This window comes from Siniperca chuatsi, linkage group LG11, assembly GCF_020085105.1.
Source record: "Siniperca chuatsi isolate FFG_IHB_CAS linkage group LG11, ASM2008510v1, whole genome shotgun sequence".
In the NCBI taxonomy this organism is placed as follows: Eukaryota; Metazoa; Chordata; class Actinopteri; order Centrarchiformes; family Sinipercidae; genus Siniperca; species Siniperca chuatsi.
Genome location: NC_058052.1, coordinates 13680563 through 13699232, shown reverse-complemented (window position 1 = coordinate 13699232; position 18670 = coordinate 13680563). Strand labels below are relative to the sequence as shown.

At 39.3% G+C, this 18670-nt stretch overlaps 3 protein-coding genes across 11 annotated transcripts in view; all 3 read left to right on the top strand.

Moving 5' to 3' along the window:
- lrrc1 (leucine rich repeat containing 1) overlaps nt 1-7248 on the top strand; it is a 30261-nt gene extending 23013 nt beyond the window's left edge. Inside the window, exons 10-14 of the mRNA XM_044214347.1 lie at nt 1929-2012; nt 3185-3300; nt 3824-3996; nt 5140-5282; nt 5837-7248. Of these exons, the coding sequence (XP_044070282.1) occupies nt 1929-2012; nt 3185-3300; nt 3824-3996; nt 5140-5282; nt 5837-5995 (675 nt within the window). The 3' untranslated portion in view covers nt 5996-7248. The remainder of the gene's footprint in view (nt 1-1928; nt 2013-3184; nt 3301-3823; nt 3997-5139; nt 5283-5836) is intronic.
- A 103-nt stretch (nt 7249-7351) lies between these two features.
- Nucleotides 7352-12238, top strand: LOC122884425 (protein scribble homolog). 2 transcript variants are annotated; one of them, XM_044214348.1, is made up of 7 exons: nt 7352-8585; nt 9335-9574; nt 9756-9845; nt 10072-10149; nt 10596-10871; nt 11038-11136; nt 11346-12238. In XM_044214348.1, the coding sequence occupies exons 1-7, from the start codon at nt 8427-8429 to the stop codon at nt 11481-11483; spliced, it is 1080 nt and encodes a 359-aa protein (XP_044070283.1). In that variant the 5' UTR covers nt 7352-8426; the 3' UTR covers nt 11484-12238. The 2 variants fall into 2 exon arrangements, with proteins under 2 accessions (XP_044070283.1, XP_044070284.1); XM_044214349.1 differs by lacking the exon at nt 10072-10149.
- A 3003-nt stretch (nt 12239-15241) lies between these two features.
- LOC122884548 (muscular LMNA-interacting protein) overlaps nt 15242-18670 on the top strand; it is a 29572-nt gene continuing 26143 nt past the window's right edge. For 6 of the 8 annotated variants that reach the window (XM_044214606.1, XM_044214608.1, XM_044214605.1 and 3 more), the window contains exon 1: nt 15243-15427. In XM_044214606.1, coding sequence (XP_044070541.1) covers nt 15398-15427 — 30 coding nt within the window. In that variant the 5' untranslated portion in view covers nt 15243-15397. Of the gene's footprint in view, nt 15428-18670 lie in introns of all 8 variants that reach the window. The other 2 variants (XM_044214611.1, XM_044214610.1) reach the window with 1 other exon arrangement.

Here is an 18670-nt window from a genome sequence, read left to right as displayed (position 1 = left end):
CATTCCTCAACCGAAGGGGGAAATGTCTGTACACTTCCCTAAAATCTGAGATTCAAAGTACTCCGGGCAGGCTATAAATCTATAATTTGGAATGTCACAAATTTGAAAGCCAGTCGCAATGCCACCAGCAAAGAAACCTAAAATTTCCAGTGCAGAGCAGACTTGTTAGTACAGAGCAAGAGTTTGCACTAAGTTAGTGTAGTGAGAGTTTTGACAGCAAACATGGTAGAGTGTGCAGTTTTTGGATATAAACCAGACCCTGGAGCTTCCTTCCACTATCTACTAACGTTACGTAATAACAATGTGAACACACTGTAACATCGTAGCAGATATTATTGTATGTTTCACAACCACTAATGCTGTGTCTGCCACTGCCAGTTACAAGCTAAGAAGCTAACATACAACATAAACAAATAAAAGATGCTAACTATACTTACCATTCTGATACATCTGCTGGTTGCAGATTTTGGTGAACAACACACTCCTCATCTGGGTGTGACTGAGGCTCAAACATGTATGGCTGAATCTCTCTGATGTTTCCTCTAACTCTAGCCATTTTGACTTGCACTGCTCTCTCACCATGGATATGTCTCTCACCCACATCCATGCTCTCACTGGCACCGGTCAACCTAACATGCAGCTGTGGTGGGCGGGGCATTCATAGTTCCATAATTTATCAATGAGAAAGAAAAAGTAAATGTGCTTCCAGCCGCTTTTTCTGAGTTTATTTTAAAAAACTTTTATGTGGGATAACCATGTTAAACAAAATATTAATCATAGCAGTGTATTTTTACATACTTACAAATTTGTCTGGAGGGAACTTTAAAGAAAACACTATGGGATTAGTACTGTCACACTTATTTTACAAAGTTTAGCTTTGGCTGGCCCATGGTAACCAACTTGAAAATAGCTGTAGGCCAGGCCGACTGTTAAAGTACATATATTTCAACTTAACATAAAATAATTGCTAACATATCCATAAACACAGTCGCATAAACACTGTCATCATGGAAGCAGCAGCACATCACATAATGGTTTTGGTATAATGAAAGGATAAAGATTGAATCCTCATTACAAACATATATTATAGATGTGTAGATTTGTTTGTTTGTGCGTTTTACCAAGCTGCATCATCACCACCACACTCGTGAAAAATGCACTATTGAGCACTATGCAGTAGCCCAAAAAGCATACAATAATCTGCCTTTTATGCTATGCTATTGAACTGATTGAAAACATTAGCACAGCCTCGTAATTAAACACTGACATGTAAAACATCTGGAATGTGTTTGGGGATTGGCCTATTGGTAAACGTAGCCATTAAGTAATAAGAACTTTCTCACCAAAATCACCCAAAAAGGACAACTAGTAGCATCTTGAAATTGAACTGGTAAAAAAACCTTCTAACATGTAACTGTGGTCACTTTATATATATATATATATTAGAGTTACAGTCAAATTTAGGAATGTCATTTCATCACTTAGAGGTCTGGTGTGGGTCAGCATATGTTGAGGACTTGGTTTCCCAGTCAGGTTAAATTATGATGGACGCACTCATTCACTGATACACAGTGATGACACACAGCGTGAAACAGAGATTGAAATCCCCATTCAGGGGATGCATACATGGCCGCTCTCGCTTTAGTGTTAATAAGTGAAACAACTGTGTGAGCAGCACATCTCCTTTTGTCTCACTACACTATGCTGGTGTCACAGGGATGATTTGGCTGTCTATGTTGTCCTATGGATAAATTGACCAATGATACAAACTGCTTAATAAGTTTTTCTTAACACTAAAGATAATGTAAAGAGACAAATGAGATAAGGAAATACTCTTATTCTGCCTCTGTGGTTATTAAGCTTCTAGTTTATTTAAGAACTATGCAAGCGCATGGTGTTCTTTCTAATTGTTTGTTTTGATGTTACAGAGTTTGCCTAGGAGTGTTGGGAAATTGAAGCGACTTTCCAACTTCAACTGTGACAGAAATCAGCTAACTTCATTACCTAAGGAGGTAAATTTTTCATATCTCAACATAATCTTTGCCTATAGATGGCACAAATCGACATTGTTCAGGTCTAAACTACTGCTGCTCTTACTTTTAGTTTGGATCAGACCTGCACGTCTGAAACTGCAGTTCTAACATGCAATTATTGTTATGTAATTTTTTAATGCAACTGTTTTGAGTGAGTTTAAGATTTTCATTGGCTCAAACTGTCTAAGTTCATTCACATTTAGATCAACAATGCTCTCACTTGTTGTCCTCTCTCATGTCACTGTTACTGCTCAGTCTTCTGGTTTGTTCAGCTCTGTCTGAGTGTCTCCATTGTGTTTGTATGTGACATTCTTTTCTGACCTCTTGTCTGTTGAAGTGAAGGCTCGCCTGGTTTAAAGCTTCATCTGAAAGGCTTCTTCAGACGTTGTACAATGCCCCTGTGTCTTAATGATGCCAAGACTGCAGCGTTAGGAGAAAAATAACAGTTGGCCTAGATAATGAATCGATGGTGTCACTGTTTTCTCAAACCAGCATTGCATGACATCGCTAACAATCACAGTGTAACCATGACCCAAGTATTGATTTGTGCTTTGCTGAGCAACTTGACTATTCGCCCAGTTCTATAGATTCTATTGATTGTTGATTAGTTGCTCATAATGCTTTTTCCCTGGCTGAATTTTGTCTGTGTTTACATGGAAGCGGACCTAATAATGTATTTTAGAATTTGTTTATTCCTTATGCTTTGTTTACTCTATTCCCTTTTGTGAATGCAATAAGCACCTATCATATTTCCGTGTGTTAATAATGAGCTTAGCCTGCTCCGTTTAACATGATGAATCTCTGTAACAGCACTTGTATCCTGCTCAGGTCTAAGTCTGAGCAGATTAAAAGATTACCACTGCAGTTTAGCTGGCCCATCAAGGCTCTGCTTTGTCTGGCTATTAGGCCTAATTGTTCTAATTTTAGGTCCCTCTGCCACATCCCATTGATATTTAACTGCTCTGCCACTGAGATCACCAATTCTGGGGCAAAGTGCCCAAATGCTGACAACAGATATACTCTGGTTTCTTTAGTCCTGGTTTTCTTAAAAAGTACAATTGAAACATTTGTGTGTCTGTTTTTAAGCTTAACAGGACACCTGTACTGTGACTGATGTGCAGCCTAATCAGGTTGTCTCTTCTGTTATCTAGATCGGGGGCTGCAGCGGTCTGAATGTCTTCTGTGTACGAGAGAACAGACTGACGAGGATACCGTCAGAGCTGTCACAAGCCACAGAACTGCATGTGCTGGATGTCTCTGGAAATAGGTTCGTTCAACAACACACTCATATCTTCTTTTCACTCATCTCTTGGTGGCTGAGGTGGAGAGAGTAGCGTAACCAAATACTGAAACATGATTTAAAAATATTTTATATCATACTTGATAAATACTTGATGAAATACATGTTTTCTACTTTCTGATGCCTAAAGATTATCTTGATATTTTGACTATGCAGTATTACTCGCTGTCAGTCAGAGGTTGTTTTGGCTTTGTTTCTCTGCCAGTAATTGTTTTGATCCAAGCTTTGTCTTCAGAGAAAGCCGCAGCGATGTCTGCTGCTTTAGTCACACACAAACATGTTCACCCATCTGTCTGGAGAGTGTTTCCCCTCCTCCACATTGTCAAGACAGCTACCAAGTTCCTCATCCTTACATGACACAAGTACTAATCCAACATGTTTACATAGCAGTGTGTATGCATTGACAGTAAAAACCTGCAGGTGTCATGTGGTTTCTTTATATCCTATGTGATATGAGCCAGTTAATGATTTATATCCTGTTTGTTTTCAGGCTCACCCACTTACCGATGTCGCTGACCACACTACGACTGAAGGCCCTATGGTTGTCAGAAAACCAGTCGCAGCCTCTCCTCACCTTTCAGACCGACGAGGATCCTGTCTCAGGCGAGAAGGTGCTCACCTGCGTGCTGCTGCCTCAACAGCCATGTGAATCAGACAATAAAGGTAATGTTTTTCATCAAGCGAAGGATAATCTTCAGGAGTTTTGAATAACCACCATGAATCATCAGTATTATCAAGAGCAGTGACTGTATCTAGACATTTTTCTCACACTGGACTGGTTGATTGAAATTACAGTATACTGTATGTGATCATGTGAAACAGTGTTTCTTTGCATGTGTACTGTTTGTATATACATCCGAGAAGTGTCAGTGTCTCCATGTTTCTTAAGTGTCGAGCTTCTTGTCGAGTGAAATGACTGGATGCCAACACTGACATTTGAGTAATATTCCTCATCAGGTCTTGCATCGTCTCCGAGTATTTAGTGCCCTGCGGTTTTCATGATATTATCACATGATCTGCTCGGGGAAGCACAGTGTGTTCTGCGCCTTTTGATCCTTCCCCACAGTATCTGTTGATTATGAGGTCCTCTAAGGGAACACAGTGCTTATAACAGATCAGGGCCTCTCCTGTCCCTTGAGGACCTCCTCAGTTATGTTTTTTAGAAATGCGGTGGATTGGACAGCTAAAGAGGCTTAGCAGCGGCTGGCCTGCTGCCATTAAAAGCTCACCCACTGGGTATAGAGATGTGGCTGAGGGCCGGCTCTATCTCTGCCTGATACAACAGTTTATTTAAATTTTATTCTTTGCTGTCATCCACAGCCTTGTGCCTAAATCTGTGGAGTATTTGTGATTCACTACAAAATGTTTCTTCCTTGCTTGTCACTTTACTTTGCATTTGAAAAGATGTTTTTTGTTTCTCACTCAAGAAGAAATGGTGCCTTTTATTCATTCGTTTTTGTGACGTGCTGTCTCTCTCTTGTGGGAAAGATGGAGATATAAGACTGGTGGAGGTCAGACGAGTGAGGCTGAAGCTGGGGTTGGGGGCAGGGAAGATTGTGTTGCTGTAAGCCTGTGACTAAGCTGGGATTTGAAACTGTGATCTGGCAGTTTCAGGCTCTTGGTTATGTGACAGCTTTCATTTCTTGAGTTGGCAGATTGCAGAAAAGCAATCATAACAACCATATTGATTTTAATCTGCTGGAATATTCACTTCGGCTTGCACTGTGTAATTCTGTCTGAGCATTTTGATGTGCGCACGAATTCCAGTAATACAAATTGTGTTGCCTCTTTTAAAAACAACCCCAGGCTCTGATAATCTTGCCCGCTGTGGAGCCCTGGAGAGCCTGGTGAATGAGATGGCAGATGACACGTGGGACAACAAAGCCGTGAACAGGATCAGTGCCATTCACTTCCTGGATGAGGATGATGAGGAGGAGGATGACGACAAGGTGAGACCAGTGAGCTTGAGGGCAATCCATCCAGTAGTTGGTGATATTTCACACTGAACCACAAATATTAACCTGCTGGTGGTGCTAGAGGAAAAGTTAGGGGATCACTAAAGTCAGTAGGCTTCATCCTCTGCGGATCATAAATGTCTGTCCAAAATGTAATGACAATCTATTATATAGTTTTTCAGATATTTCAGTCTAGACCAAAGTAGTGGACCAGACTGACAGACTGACATTGCTATCCCCATTAGCCACTAGCATGGCTAAAAACTGTAGATTCTTTAGTTTTCCTCCACAATTGAACTGTAATTACATCAACATCAAAATGTATTTAACTTGTTGCTAACAAGCATATTTGATTTAATATGTCTCATCATTTTGTCTCATGTCTGGTCATTTTGTAATGATGCTCAATTATGAAGTAGCCTTTAGCCAGACTTGTCCTTTAAGTCATCTTCTCTAAGCTCACCATGTAGATCAGATGGAAACCATTCGTCTATTTGCTGCAGATATAAAAAATGTACCACTAATTTGAATCTGTTTCCTCCACACAGGGAACACTACTTCGACGGGCCACGCCTCACCCCGGTGAGCTGAAAACAATGAAGAAAGCAGCCGAGAACCTCCGCAACGACCTGAACGCTGCCAAAGGCCTGGACTCCAACAAAAACGAGGTCAATAATGCTGCAGACAGAGTGACCACGTCTGTGTGACATTTACCTCAGAAATGTTTTTTTACCTCCTGTCTCTCGCCGTGTCATCCCGCACAACCCCGCAGCCCCCCTTTTTTCTTTTACCTACGAACCCCGGTGTGGCCTACTCCTCCTCTGATTAAACCCTGGGACGCCTGTAACCTTACTCCATCTCCAGTCCTGTGTAAAACGTGTTTGACGCAGTCTATCAGGGCCGCTGTGCCTTCCTCTTTTTAATTAATGTCCACAGCAATAATCTGCACAGAGAAGCTCATTTTTAAAATATATTTTAGAGATTTATTACTTTTATAAATGCCTCTTTTTAAAAATATTCATTAGGTAGTTGCACTATTATAAGTCTTTACGATATGGTCAAACCTTTGTAAATGTATTATATATTTGTTCTATATCTATTTTCAAAACACTGGGTGAATACTTCTTTTTACATTTTGGGCAAACACAAAAGCAGGAGTTTTTGGACCTACTGATTAAAGATTATTGTATAGTCTCTTGTGAATATTGATACTTTTATACTTTTTGGCAGCTCAGATGTAAATAAAAATGTATAGCAAATTTCTTAAACAGTTGCAGATATTTTAACTTTTTTTTCTTGGTACTTTTTCTTCTTTCTTTTTTTACATCAAAGCAATGAACAAAACACAGTCACTAATGTCTTATTTAATCCTTATAATTGTCATTGGGCGAGTGGATGGCCTTGAATCCTGTAAAACATCTAGACCTATTTTTGGATAAGAAATAGATTTGATTAATTAATTAAGTTTGGATTTAAGTACTGCACATCAAACCTTAATTACTCATTTACAATCTAATTATGCAGAAGTAACAATGCTGTCTTATTTATATGTGCTGTGCTTCACTGCTTTGCAATGTTTTTCAAATAGATGCCAAAAACAGCTGTATTTTAAAAACAAGTTTTCTTTCCCTTTTAACAAAGAGTACTGTATAGAATAATCATCAGAGGTTTGGTTCGTACCACAAGGATGGCATCCTTTAAAAATGCAGTTGTTAGAAGTTCCACTTTAATGCACTTCTCAGCGTTTCTCAAATTCTTTTACATGGTACATCATAAATTGTATTATTTTGTTTTTAAATTGATTGCAACAAGTGGACCAGAGAAAGTGGTTCAAGTGTTGGTTTTATGTTTATAATTATTTTCTGATCAAACTGCACAAAACAGATCTCGAATTGGCACTGTGCCTGGAGATTTGGATGACTTTTTAACCACTGATCAATAAAATGAGTGCAACACTAAACATCATGTTTGTTATTGCTTTAATTTTATTAGTCAGCCTGTTGAGTTTAGAGAGAATATCAAAGACGTTCTGGTTTAATATCATCTCACTTAAGTTGAACTTTTAAATGTCAGATTTAAAAACAAGATACATTTGGTGTGGTCTTTCTTATTGTCCATATCCAAAAATAATATATTGACAAAGTAAGCTGAGACTTAAACTGGCTTGCTTTGAGGCAATAAACCAGATAGTCCATTTCCTGACCCCCTCCATTGCTTGTTTTGTCTGTCTAGCAGTGCATGATGTTTCTGTAATGCTCTGCCAGCATGTGTCATATTTGACTTGTCTACCCTGCATGTTGTACTGACGCTGGCATGCTTTAAGTATATTAGTGAATGTGTATATATGATGCATTATCTTAGTTTGTAGCTCCAATGCTAATGTTTGTGGCAAGTGCACCTTTATTTGAATCTCATTGTACATTTTTGATTTGGCATTTGAAGACAAGCATGCTATCTTTGTATCACTTAGGTCAAAAGACATTTTAAAAACTGATAATTTACAGTATCAGCCATTTTTATGCATAACATCAGTTAAGGTCTTGGTATTGTTATTTAAGAGCTTTAGGTGGCCTTCCACTATTTTTAAGTGAGTGAGACTACAATGCATTTCATGCATGGCATCATCCTTCACTCTCTTCCTTTGCCTCCTTCTCAAGATGCATCAGAAGACAATTGGATTTTGGCAGAAGGCAGAGAAAGAGACACAAACACATAAAGCTTTGGACATCCAGCTTCTATCTTGGCTGCTTTTTAGGTCCTTGAAACAATTGTACCAGTGAGAGTAGTGCAATTACACTCTGAAGTAATGACTGTTGGTGCCCCCTGGTGCACAAAATATGCATGCATTATGAATAGTCGAGCAGGATTTTCTTAGTGCGTCTTAAATACGTGATTATCAGTTGCTCTACTGAAATGCGTGAGATTCCTCCCATGATCAGCTTAGAGAAATTGTGCTGCGTTATGTCCGTTTACACTTGCTTTCAAGATGAGGGACATGGTTTCATAATTCACCACTGATCCATCACTGTCACCAGCTATTTCCTTCCAGATATTACATTGACATTACATTTTCAGCGAAGGGTGGTGTCTTCTGACTATCTCCAGGAGTGTAGAAATCCTCATAATAACCCGTCCCTCATGACCAGTAGCCAAAACTGGGCCACCCCAGGCTTCAGCCGGGTGGCAAACAAAGAGTGTCAGCAGGCAGGTCCTCACCTGTTCCCGGCCAGCGACGCAGGGTGCGGTCGCTGCTCCAGCGCAGAGAAGGACGCAGAGGCAACTGAGCATCCCGAGGAGGTCTGTTTTCCAACTTAGGTATCTTAGCCAGTTCATGTTGAAAATCTTGATTTCTCTTGATATGGGGATACACAGTTTTATTTAAAAAAAAAAAAAAGGGGGGGGGGGGGCGATTCTGGAGAAATCCAATACCATGACAAATACCATGATGTAGAGCGAACAACGACACAGCAAGTAATGTAACTAATGTTAGCCAGGCTGTGGTTTAGAAAACTGTCCCTACAGTTGCTGCCGCTAAGCTAACAGCCAGAGAGGACGAGACGGTTTCCCAGAGCAGCACACCAGCTCCAGACAGCGATACTCACAACTCTCCTGCTGCTATAGCAAACATCACAACAACAGCATATTTTAGCAAACTAGAAAGTAAGCTGAATGTCCATGGGCAAGTCATTTAACGGTACCTGACACACAAATCATGGCTGAAATGGTGTTGTGTGGCTTGTTTATTTCCCATTTACAGAGCCAGGGCTGTGTACAAACACCAGAGGTATTTATTCAGCTCACACACTGAACAGACAGCTAGCGGACCCTGAGGAGATAGTCACTGAATTTGACTAAGAGCCATGTATTGGATTTGAATCACATACCCCACCTTTAACCACCTGTACTGCAGATAGTGTGTCCTGCTGCAGTCTTTCAGCCTTTTACAGTCTGTCATTTTGCTCATGTCTTGTGAAGTGAAATATTAGGCTCCCCTGACGTATGTCTCAGATAGACGGTAAAAGCATTGAATCATTTCTTTTCACCAGGATGGCGCAGGCCAGCTGTCGGAGAGCGACGCCTTACCACGCCGGTTTCGCCATCAGAGAGGTGAAAGGAAGGAGGGCAGGAAATGTCTGCATCACAGAGCTCTTAACGCGGGGTCCGGCCTCCATGGAGACCCTGTCCACAACATAAAGGTCTCCTCCATCACAGGGCGTCTGAAGGCTTCTTTGGTGACAGAGAAGACCCTTCCTCAGGAACCATTCATCTCCCAAGTGCCATTAAGAGTAAATGCACGCTGTATCTTTCTTAAATGTCAAAATTATCTCTGCAGGGTTGTACTATTCCTGCAGGAAACCGTATTGATTGTGGCAAATGATTGCTAATCAAATTTTTGTTTGCTCCACTCAGGCCTAAATTGCATATACATTCTAGCTTTTTATTTGTAATGAAACTATTTCCTCTTAGTTACAGATCAAAGTGTCTGGCCAGAGGGGTAGTTTGGGAATCAGCATTGCTGGTGGGAAGGGCTCTCTGCCTTACAAAGACCATGATGAGGTAAGTGCTGGTGCAGAAGAGCCAGCATTGCTCAGTCTCTTGCTACATATTTGATCGTTTGGCTTTCTGAATGAATATGATGAGAAGCAGCAGCCTTGAACCTTGTTTTCCTGCACTCCTACCAGTACACATTCAACTTGAACAAATTTACCAACAGAAAAAAAAAAGCTTTGAGCACATTTTTATTACAACTTTCATTCAGGCTAATATGTTTATTTCCTTTCAGGGCATTTTTATTTCCAGAGTAAATAAAGGGGGGGCATCAGAAAAGGCAGGGATCCATGTTGGAGATAGATTGCTGGAGGTAGGCGGGGAATCATTTTTCTCATGTTTGTAAACTCTGTTCATAATTTCTTCTTCACAGACTGTTAAATATAGCATGCAATATATTGTTGACTGAATGGAAATCACATACATGTACTTTATATTGGCTGTAAGAATGTCATTATAAAACCCAAGTGCTGGTGTTCCTCTTGTGACCAATGGAGGGCATCATAAGACCAGCAGCGGACACTCAGCTGATGATAAAGCCATTATGAGGCTGACAAATAGAAAACAGCAAATAAAAATTCAAAATCTATATTTAGATTCACACCTTGGTAGTTTAAAGCTGATTAGAAAAATCCTCATCAGTGCCTGTAGTGGGAATAGACATGCTATTTTCAGAGAACCTATGCTGCTCCTTCACCTCTGACTCCTGCGCCTACTTTCACCGGCCCTAAAAGTATAATGTGACCACGGCCCATCCAGGTCAACGGCCTCGACATGCAGGCTGCGACCCACCACCAGGCAGTCAGCGCCCTCAGGAATGCTGGGAGCTGCATCAAGATGAAAGTACTCAGAGAGAGGCTGCTACCTCCAGAGGTGTGCGACCTGGACGAGCCTCAGGGTCCTCAGGACGTGACGGGACGACAGCTGTGCAGCCAGGACGGCGGAGGCCAGATGAGCAAACAGCCGAAAAAGGAAAGCGCAGAAGACTATTTGTCCAAGAAGATTGAGGCGGTTGTCTGTAACGGCAATGGCATTGTGGGTGGTTTACTCAAATCACAGCACAAACAGAACACACTTTTTAAATTTCACCATTGTTTTAAAACGTGGCTCAAACCATGTGCGGTTTAAAAAAACAACACTGTCAGTCAGTCTTATACACTTCTTTTTTCTTTGTCTTGTTTCTTGTTTTTTTGTGTTTTAGTCTGGTTTGGAGAGCGACCTGAAGAGGACCTTGTCTGAACTGGAGGCAGACGCCTTGACGAAAAATGATTCACTTCAAGGGGGGAAACATAGAATGACAGTAAGCAGATTTCTCATCCCTCATTAGCATATACCACCTACTATATTATTTCATACTGAAATCACCTCATTTTAGCCTTTCCCGAGTTAAAGAACCCCGCAAAAACAAACATTTGAAAATTATATGACCTGATTTTGAGATTTCAGCATTTGACACATGACGATTTTCCTTCCCCAATCCTATTTTCTTCTCTGGCAATCATCTGACAGATCCCGCGGATCATCCTTACTCATCCCTCTACCTCAGATGAGGATGTGGAGCTCTTGACACAGAGCGCCAGCAGAGAGCCGCTACATGACCCTGACAGACGCATACACTGTTTCGACAGCGCTTTCTACCCTCCTTGACCACAGGGAAGGGGTACATACAGTACATGAAGGCAACAGACTGTTATTTTCCAGCTCTTCGTTCTTTTGGTACTGAAGCATTTTCAGTGATGTTACTGTGGAGGATTAGTGTAAAACAAACTGTTGGAATGTGTTTTTTACCGTCACTGCAAAGCTTTTTTGTCTGTCAGATTCCATTGCTGCTAATAGTAGGCTATTTGATTAGTCATTTACAAGAATGGACAACTTCAAGACTATTTTTATTACTAAAACCACAGTTTTGCCTGTGCAACTACATTGAACAGAGACTGTAAAGCATGAACAGACTGATCTCTAATGTCCAAATGAAATACATGTCATAATGTTAAATACAGTCAATTAAACAATGAATGCTGATGGCTACCTCTACTACACACCACTGTGCTGTAAATTATGAATGAGCTGGTAAATAGTGTCTCGTCATGCGACAATGTGAAGCACTCAAACTTTTTATAGTCTGTACCGAGATAAAACGCCACATGGCTGAACAGAGTGCACAGGAGGGAGTCCGAGTCTTGCAGAATCCTGAGACGGACTGAACTCTGCTTCATGTGTTCACACACCTCATGTATAAGATAAATTCAGAGAGATTATATGCTCTGCTTTCTGAAAAGAAAAAGAGAGAGATTATAGATGTCATTACCTTCCTTGTATTATTTCACAGCTTTTACATTCCCACAGTAACAACAGTTCATTGTTGAGTGTTCACTTTCTCAATAAAGTGCAAATGTATTGTTGCAAGAGACTTTTCTTTGAGTTGTAGGATGGACAAATCCATGCTGATGTTTATACTGGCTATGTGCTGAGGATGAACTCAATGACATGAACACCTACACAGTATACTGCAATTCAGTAAAAGATACATTTTTGTTGACAGGATGTTGGTGTGACAGGTATCTTGAGATTGTAATTTGTGGTGGTGTTGTACTGGATTGCACCATATTGCACAAGTGCAATGATGAGTGTCTGCTGGGTGATAATAATCTGGGGACACACCTTGTTGGAAAGCACATCCAGTGTGTGAGATTCAATTCAGAGTCAATTACTGGCAGGTCGGGCTCATGTTGTGAGACTTAAGTCTTCGTCTGTCTTAAGAGGCGTTCTTGTAAAGTCAGTGGGAGGACCTGAAGAGGATGAGCACCGATTTGGATGACTCAGTAATAAAACTGGGACTCTGGGAACGTTGGTTATGCAACCGGACTGCATGTTTTGTGGCAAATAATATTTGGAAATTATGGCAATCTAACGTAGTGATTTTTAGTTTTGCAAATGTGTCAAAGTCATATAAATCTTGACAACCTGATAACTTAAACCGACACCATATAACTTTAAAAGAAGGAATAACATAGTCTACCTTTTAAAAATGAAAAGTTAGCAAATAAACCCCCTCAAAACAACACACCCTTGCTCAACTCAACACTCTCAGTAGTTTTACTGTTACAGCCTTTCTTGGTCTGGTATGACCAGAGGCTTATGATACTCAGCATTTAAAGAATTTAAAGGTGGTGTCTTTTGTTTTTGCCTTTCCAGAACTTAAAAAAAGTCAATTGTCGCAGGCCAAAAATGAGAAGTTGCTTTTGTCTACCTCTGAAACCAAGGACCCGTTTTTTCAAAATTGAAGTAAACCCAGAAGCTAGAAATCTTTTTGGCGCATGCCAGGCGAGCAGTCATTACTGGACTGAACAGGCGCCATCTCCGGTACACAGGTCTTATTATCAATCCATGAGTCTGATCAGTAGCAGACGTTAGCAAACTTTAGATGATGACTTTATGACTGTGCTACTGTTACACTGTACGCTCTGCTTTAAGATTTACCATTATCTCATAATTGTCCCTTGTTGCCACAGTCACGCGTCTGGTAACTGTTTTGACAGTGGCATAAATTATGAGAAGAAGAAATGTTCTGTTTGGATCAGCCATGTTTTTTGATTTCTTCCCTTTTTTGTCTCAGTTACTTCACTGTTTCATAAAATCAATTTCTCTGCTTCATCTAGTTTAGAATATTATACTATGCACAAACACCAGACAAAAGATAAAATACAACAGTCATGAAAGAAATGTTATCAAGTTAACTGATCCAAATCAATAATTCTATTTGATATTTATCTGCAGTTAAACTTTAAAACCATTTATCTGACGACAAGAAGCAATTTGTAGCATTTTACTCAGTTACTTTTCACAAACTTGCATTGAATTATTTTCTTTCTCTGTGGGGGGATTTCTTTTAATATTTGACAAATATCTCATTACATAATGATAAATACTTAACATTTGGACGCTGGCAATTCAAACCGAACATGATCAAATCAAGGCTGGGTTCATTGAAACAGCGGATTAGAGATGTATCTCTGCTGGTGTTCACTAATGGGCTGACACCAGACTAAATTTAGTGTTTCAGTATCAGAGACTTTCCTTGAGGCCAAAAGCTAATACCTAAGTGTCACATGTTACACACCAGAAATCAAAGCAAATAGATGTGACTTTCTGCCTTTTCCACAGAGACTGGATATCCATCGCTTAAGGCGATAATTTAGGACTTGTTGCTATCAAATCTGCTTAGAATTTGATGCTCAAAAGCGTTTACACATTTACATTTCAGGCACTTGTCCAATGCTTTTAATCTAAATTAATACAAAATCACAATACTCCTAAGAGTATAAAACAAACAGGTGCCAGGCTTTGGTGTATGCTTTGTCTTATTGTGATTTTCTCTGTGTGTGACTGCCACAGAGAAACAGGGGGAGGGAGATAGCAGGGTGGAAATAGACAAGAACAGCTGTGACAGGAATGAAGAATGTAGTGTACTTAAAGGATTAGCATCCACTCCGGAGGTCTGCTTTCACTCACTGATAAGGGAACAGAGAAGTCGATGAAGTAGCAAACAAGGAAGTAAATTAATTTGTTTCAAGCCACCTGATTACTCATTATTGGAAACTGTGATGCCTCTGTCACATCAGTCTGCTGGCTGGCAGCGGTTTAGATTATCTGGAGGCTACATTAACATCATATTGTTTATACGAATTCAAAAGTAGTGTTCTGTATTAGAAAATACATCAGCTGTGCTGGATAAAATTCAAAATCTTTTAAAATCAGAATTTTCTAATGCTGCCCACACATAGAGCACTTTGCTATATGTTCAGCTGTCAGACATGCAAGTTCACACTGATGATGCCTTTATTCATTTTTCAATTCATTCGTCATTACAACAGCTTCGCCACACAATGCGAGCTCTTCACAGACCTGTGCTAAAAAATAAATGCTTTCTTGAATGTTTGATCATAATGAGGTAATTGTCGCCGTCCCCTGTGGAGAAAAATGAGACACAAATGTTTGACTCTTGCTTGTTTATTCTCCATGGCAGCATTTATTTTCTCAACAGGTTTTTTTTTGTCCAATCAATACAATCATCTCCACCTCTCTTTTTTAATAATCTGAGCTCAGTCAGTCAAGATATTTGTCATGTTTTCAGCATGATGTCTATCATATTGTAGCTGTATATCATTTATGAGACCCATGCTGGGGAAGAATACACAACTTTTAGTCATTCATGGAGATAAATGAAGAAGAATGTGAGTTTATTTCAGAAAAAAAGTGCTAACATTGTGGACAAGTGAACTTTCCAGGGAGACAGAGCTGTGTTGTTTGTAACTCCCAGTGTGAACATTGTTACTGGTGCCCAGCAGGCTGACTGCTGTCTGCAAGCTATTTATGGCTATTATGTGTCTATAAAAGGAAATCTGCAGGGCGATGCACACACCAACAGCAATACACTTTAAACTTCACGAGGCGGCTATCATGCTTTCCGTATCTTTGATCAACATTTGAAGTCTTGAGAGATGTTTTTCCGAAGCCTGGACACAAGCAACACTTCTGGATAGGAGGCATTTGAAGCAGAAATGGACAATTTGAATAAGAGTCTGGGGAAGGTAGGAGGGTTTGATAACAGATATATTTCTTTTGAAAATGTGTACCAGATTGGGTGTTTACTGTAAGGCTGAAGTAATATCACTGACCTGCCTTTGCTTTCCACTGCTATTTGTAGTTACAGTGGTTCTGGCTTTAAATTCTGTTTTGAGATAAAGATTTTTTCCTCAAAGCTAAATCCTACTAGAAAATGAAACCAGTTAAAGAATTTGGTTTTAATCCATCAACACCATTAACCCCTGAGCCCTTTACCACCTCCAGGCTTTCACACATAAACACATAGACACACTCAGATGCAGCTACTTGATACTTATCCTGTTATTTCCTGTCACTCTAGGATGAATAACAGTTACCAAACTGCTTTTGGATAAATTTAAATACACAGAAAAAATGAGTTACGAGAATTAATGTAAATACATCTTTTTAATGTTAATATTTTATGAAAATTGCATGTAAGTAAGTTTATACTTTTCTGACATTTTTTTACTTCTTATCCCTACACTGTAAGGTCATATAAGTACCTTTATGATGCATTATACATATATTCCTCATAGAAGATGTTACCTTTAAAGTATGTGAATAATTATGCAATCCTGCGACAGACTCTGAAAGGCAATCATAAGCTTTATTTGATCACACTGGCATTTTCAACTTAATATGCTGATATTGAAAATTACAGGCATTGATTGAATTATATGCATTTTTTGTGTTTTTTTGTCCTTGTGTCTGAGACTTAGCATCATAATGTTTGTTTATAATCTGGAGAGATAACCCAGTGTGCTCAGTAGCACCTGGCAGTGGGCTATATTTGCATGCCCTATCTACTCTGGAGGGAGGGGCTGTGTGTTTGTCTGTAATTAAACTCTTTACTCAGTGACACGCCCAACTGTTTATGCTTTTACTGTGGCACAACGTGGTCTACTCAGATATACATGTTAATATCTGTGGAGCACAGCGGTTTCAGATTTACAGCAGTAATTGTGCTCTTATTCTGCAAAGGAATAGCTCAATATGGCACTGAACTGAGCATCATCAGTGGCAAACTATGTGAATAATTATTATGTATAACTATTGGAAAGTATAGAGTGCTGCTTAAAGTTGAACTAGTGTTTCGTATAGCTGCTTCTATGGAGGAAGCATTAATGAACACATATAAATCCATAAGATGAGCTACTGTGCAATTTTGGGATTTTGATCATTTAAAATTGCACAATAATGGACATATAACACACAACCTATATCACAAGGAATAACGTCCCTTGCATTCATTCAGTAGTATGTTTCCTTAAAGTGTATTTATCACTTGTCTGTCACTGTTTATGAGTGTTCCTTTAAAGAGCCCCACAGAGGGTGGTCTTCAGGAAATGATTTAGGACTGCTTGTATTCGGTCTTTGGGACGGGTCCAAGATGCCACAAGAAATAAGTGAGCGAGAGCGCGCACACAGTGAGGCGACATGTAGCACAGTGAACCAGTGGTGGTTGGAAATGTGATCTATGAGGACGGTATGACCTCGGCAACACTCATCGCAGTTAAACATTCAAGAGGGCTCCAATGGGCAAGTAGGAAACGCTCACTGTAACCTTTCACAGTATAAACTTGCTCTGCTATGACTACAGAGGACACGCAAACAAGGAGGTTACATAAGAACATAAATACATAAACAAGTTTATAAGATGGCACATGATTATTTTAGTCGAGGCATTTGTTCTGTTTCTTTATTTACAGCTGATTTCAGATACGCTGGTATCTCTAATATAAATATCTTGGCCCTCAAAAGTACAAGTGAACCTCAGGCTCAGGAACTAGGTGTTATGTCACAAAGAACATGGGTGGCATGACTTTAGGGAAAGTGGTAGAAGAAGTACACAGATCCTTGACTTAAGTACCACCACAATGTAAAAATATTACAAGTTAAGGTCCTGCATTAAAAATGTTAAGTATTATTAGCAAAATTCACTTAAAGTATTAAAAGTAAAACTACTCATTATACAGGCAGAGTGGCCCGTGTCAATGTTAAATTATATTATTATTATTATATTAAAATGAATACATTCATATTTTATTTTTATTTCTGATGATGCGTTAACGTGTGAGCAGCCATTTAATGATGCAGCTGGTAAATGTGGTGCAATTTTTAACTACTTTACATACTACTGAGTATTTGAATCTATATCTATCATATTTTAAAAAGTCATCATGAATATTCATTTGTAAAGTAACCAGTAACTATAGCTGTGAAATAAACATAGTGGAGAAAAAAAAAGTACAATATTTCACTCTAAGATGTAGTGGAGTATACCTTTGTATAAAAGTGTAATACTAAATGTAAATGTACTCAGTGTTTAAGAGACTAAATCTGGTTGCATGAGTCTATTACATACCTGTCTCTGTCTTCTGCTTCTTTGGAATATATAATAAACCAGAAAGACCATAGAAATGAGTCTAAAAATTACCTCCCTGTGGACTCTTATGTTTATGTCAATTGCCCTCTGAATTGACTAAAAACACCTCACCCATACACTATTGAACATACATCAGTCAGATGAACCCTGCATGGCTTTAAAAGATGTGCTGAAACCTTGATCTATAGAATTTAAAATGAAAAGTGTGCGGCTTTCCTCTCTCTTCTTTGATGTCAACCTCACTAGAATAGGTGTGCTTTTTTCTTTAGTTATCCAAGATCTTAACATCATTTTACATTTTATTACACATTCATAAAATCTTTTTCTGCCATCTCTGTAGCTGCTTCACACACTATATCTGAACGCACCAAACATGCCTCCTTAAAATGTAATACATGCAGCATCAGTTCAAAACCAATTCACAAAGATATTATAATTACCCTGACCTGTACAAAATGAGTAATAAGGCAACGTGCAGCAGCAGTGCTGTTCTACCTGATGAAGACCAGACATAATCTTCCTCCAGTATTTGAAAGTATAATGTAGCGCTCGTGGGTGGTCAACTCATATAGTTTATGAAATAATGTACTGACTAATTCTAAGAACAAGAACAATAGACACACAATCAGACTCAAAAGCTGTAAGAAGAAATGGATGTTCTGGTGGCAGTTTCTTTGAAAAAACTTATTTAAAAAAAAATAATTTTAATTACATCCAACCAGAAGGCTGCACAGATCACTACATAGAAAATAGTGTAAAACGTGTTTTCCTCAGATGAACTACTGTTCTTTTGAAACAGAAGTTACCTTCAAGTGCAGTCAAGTCATTCCTGAAGACCAGC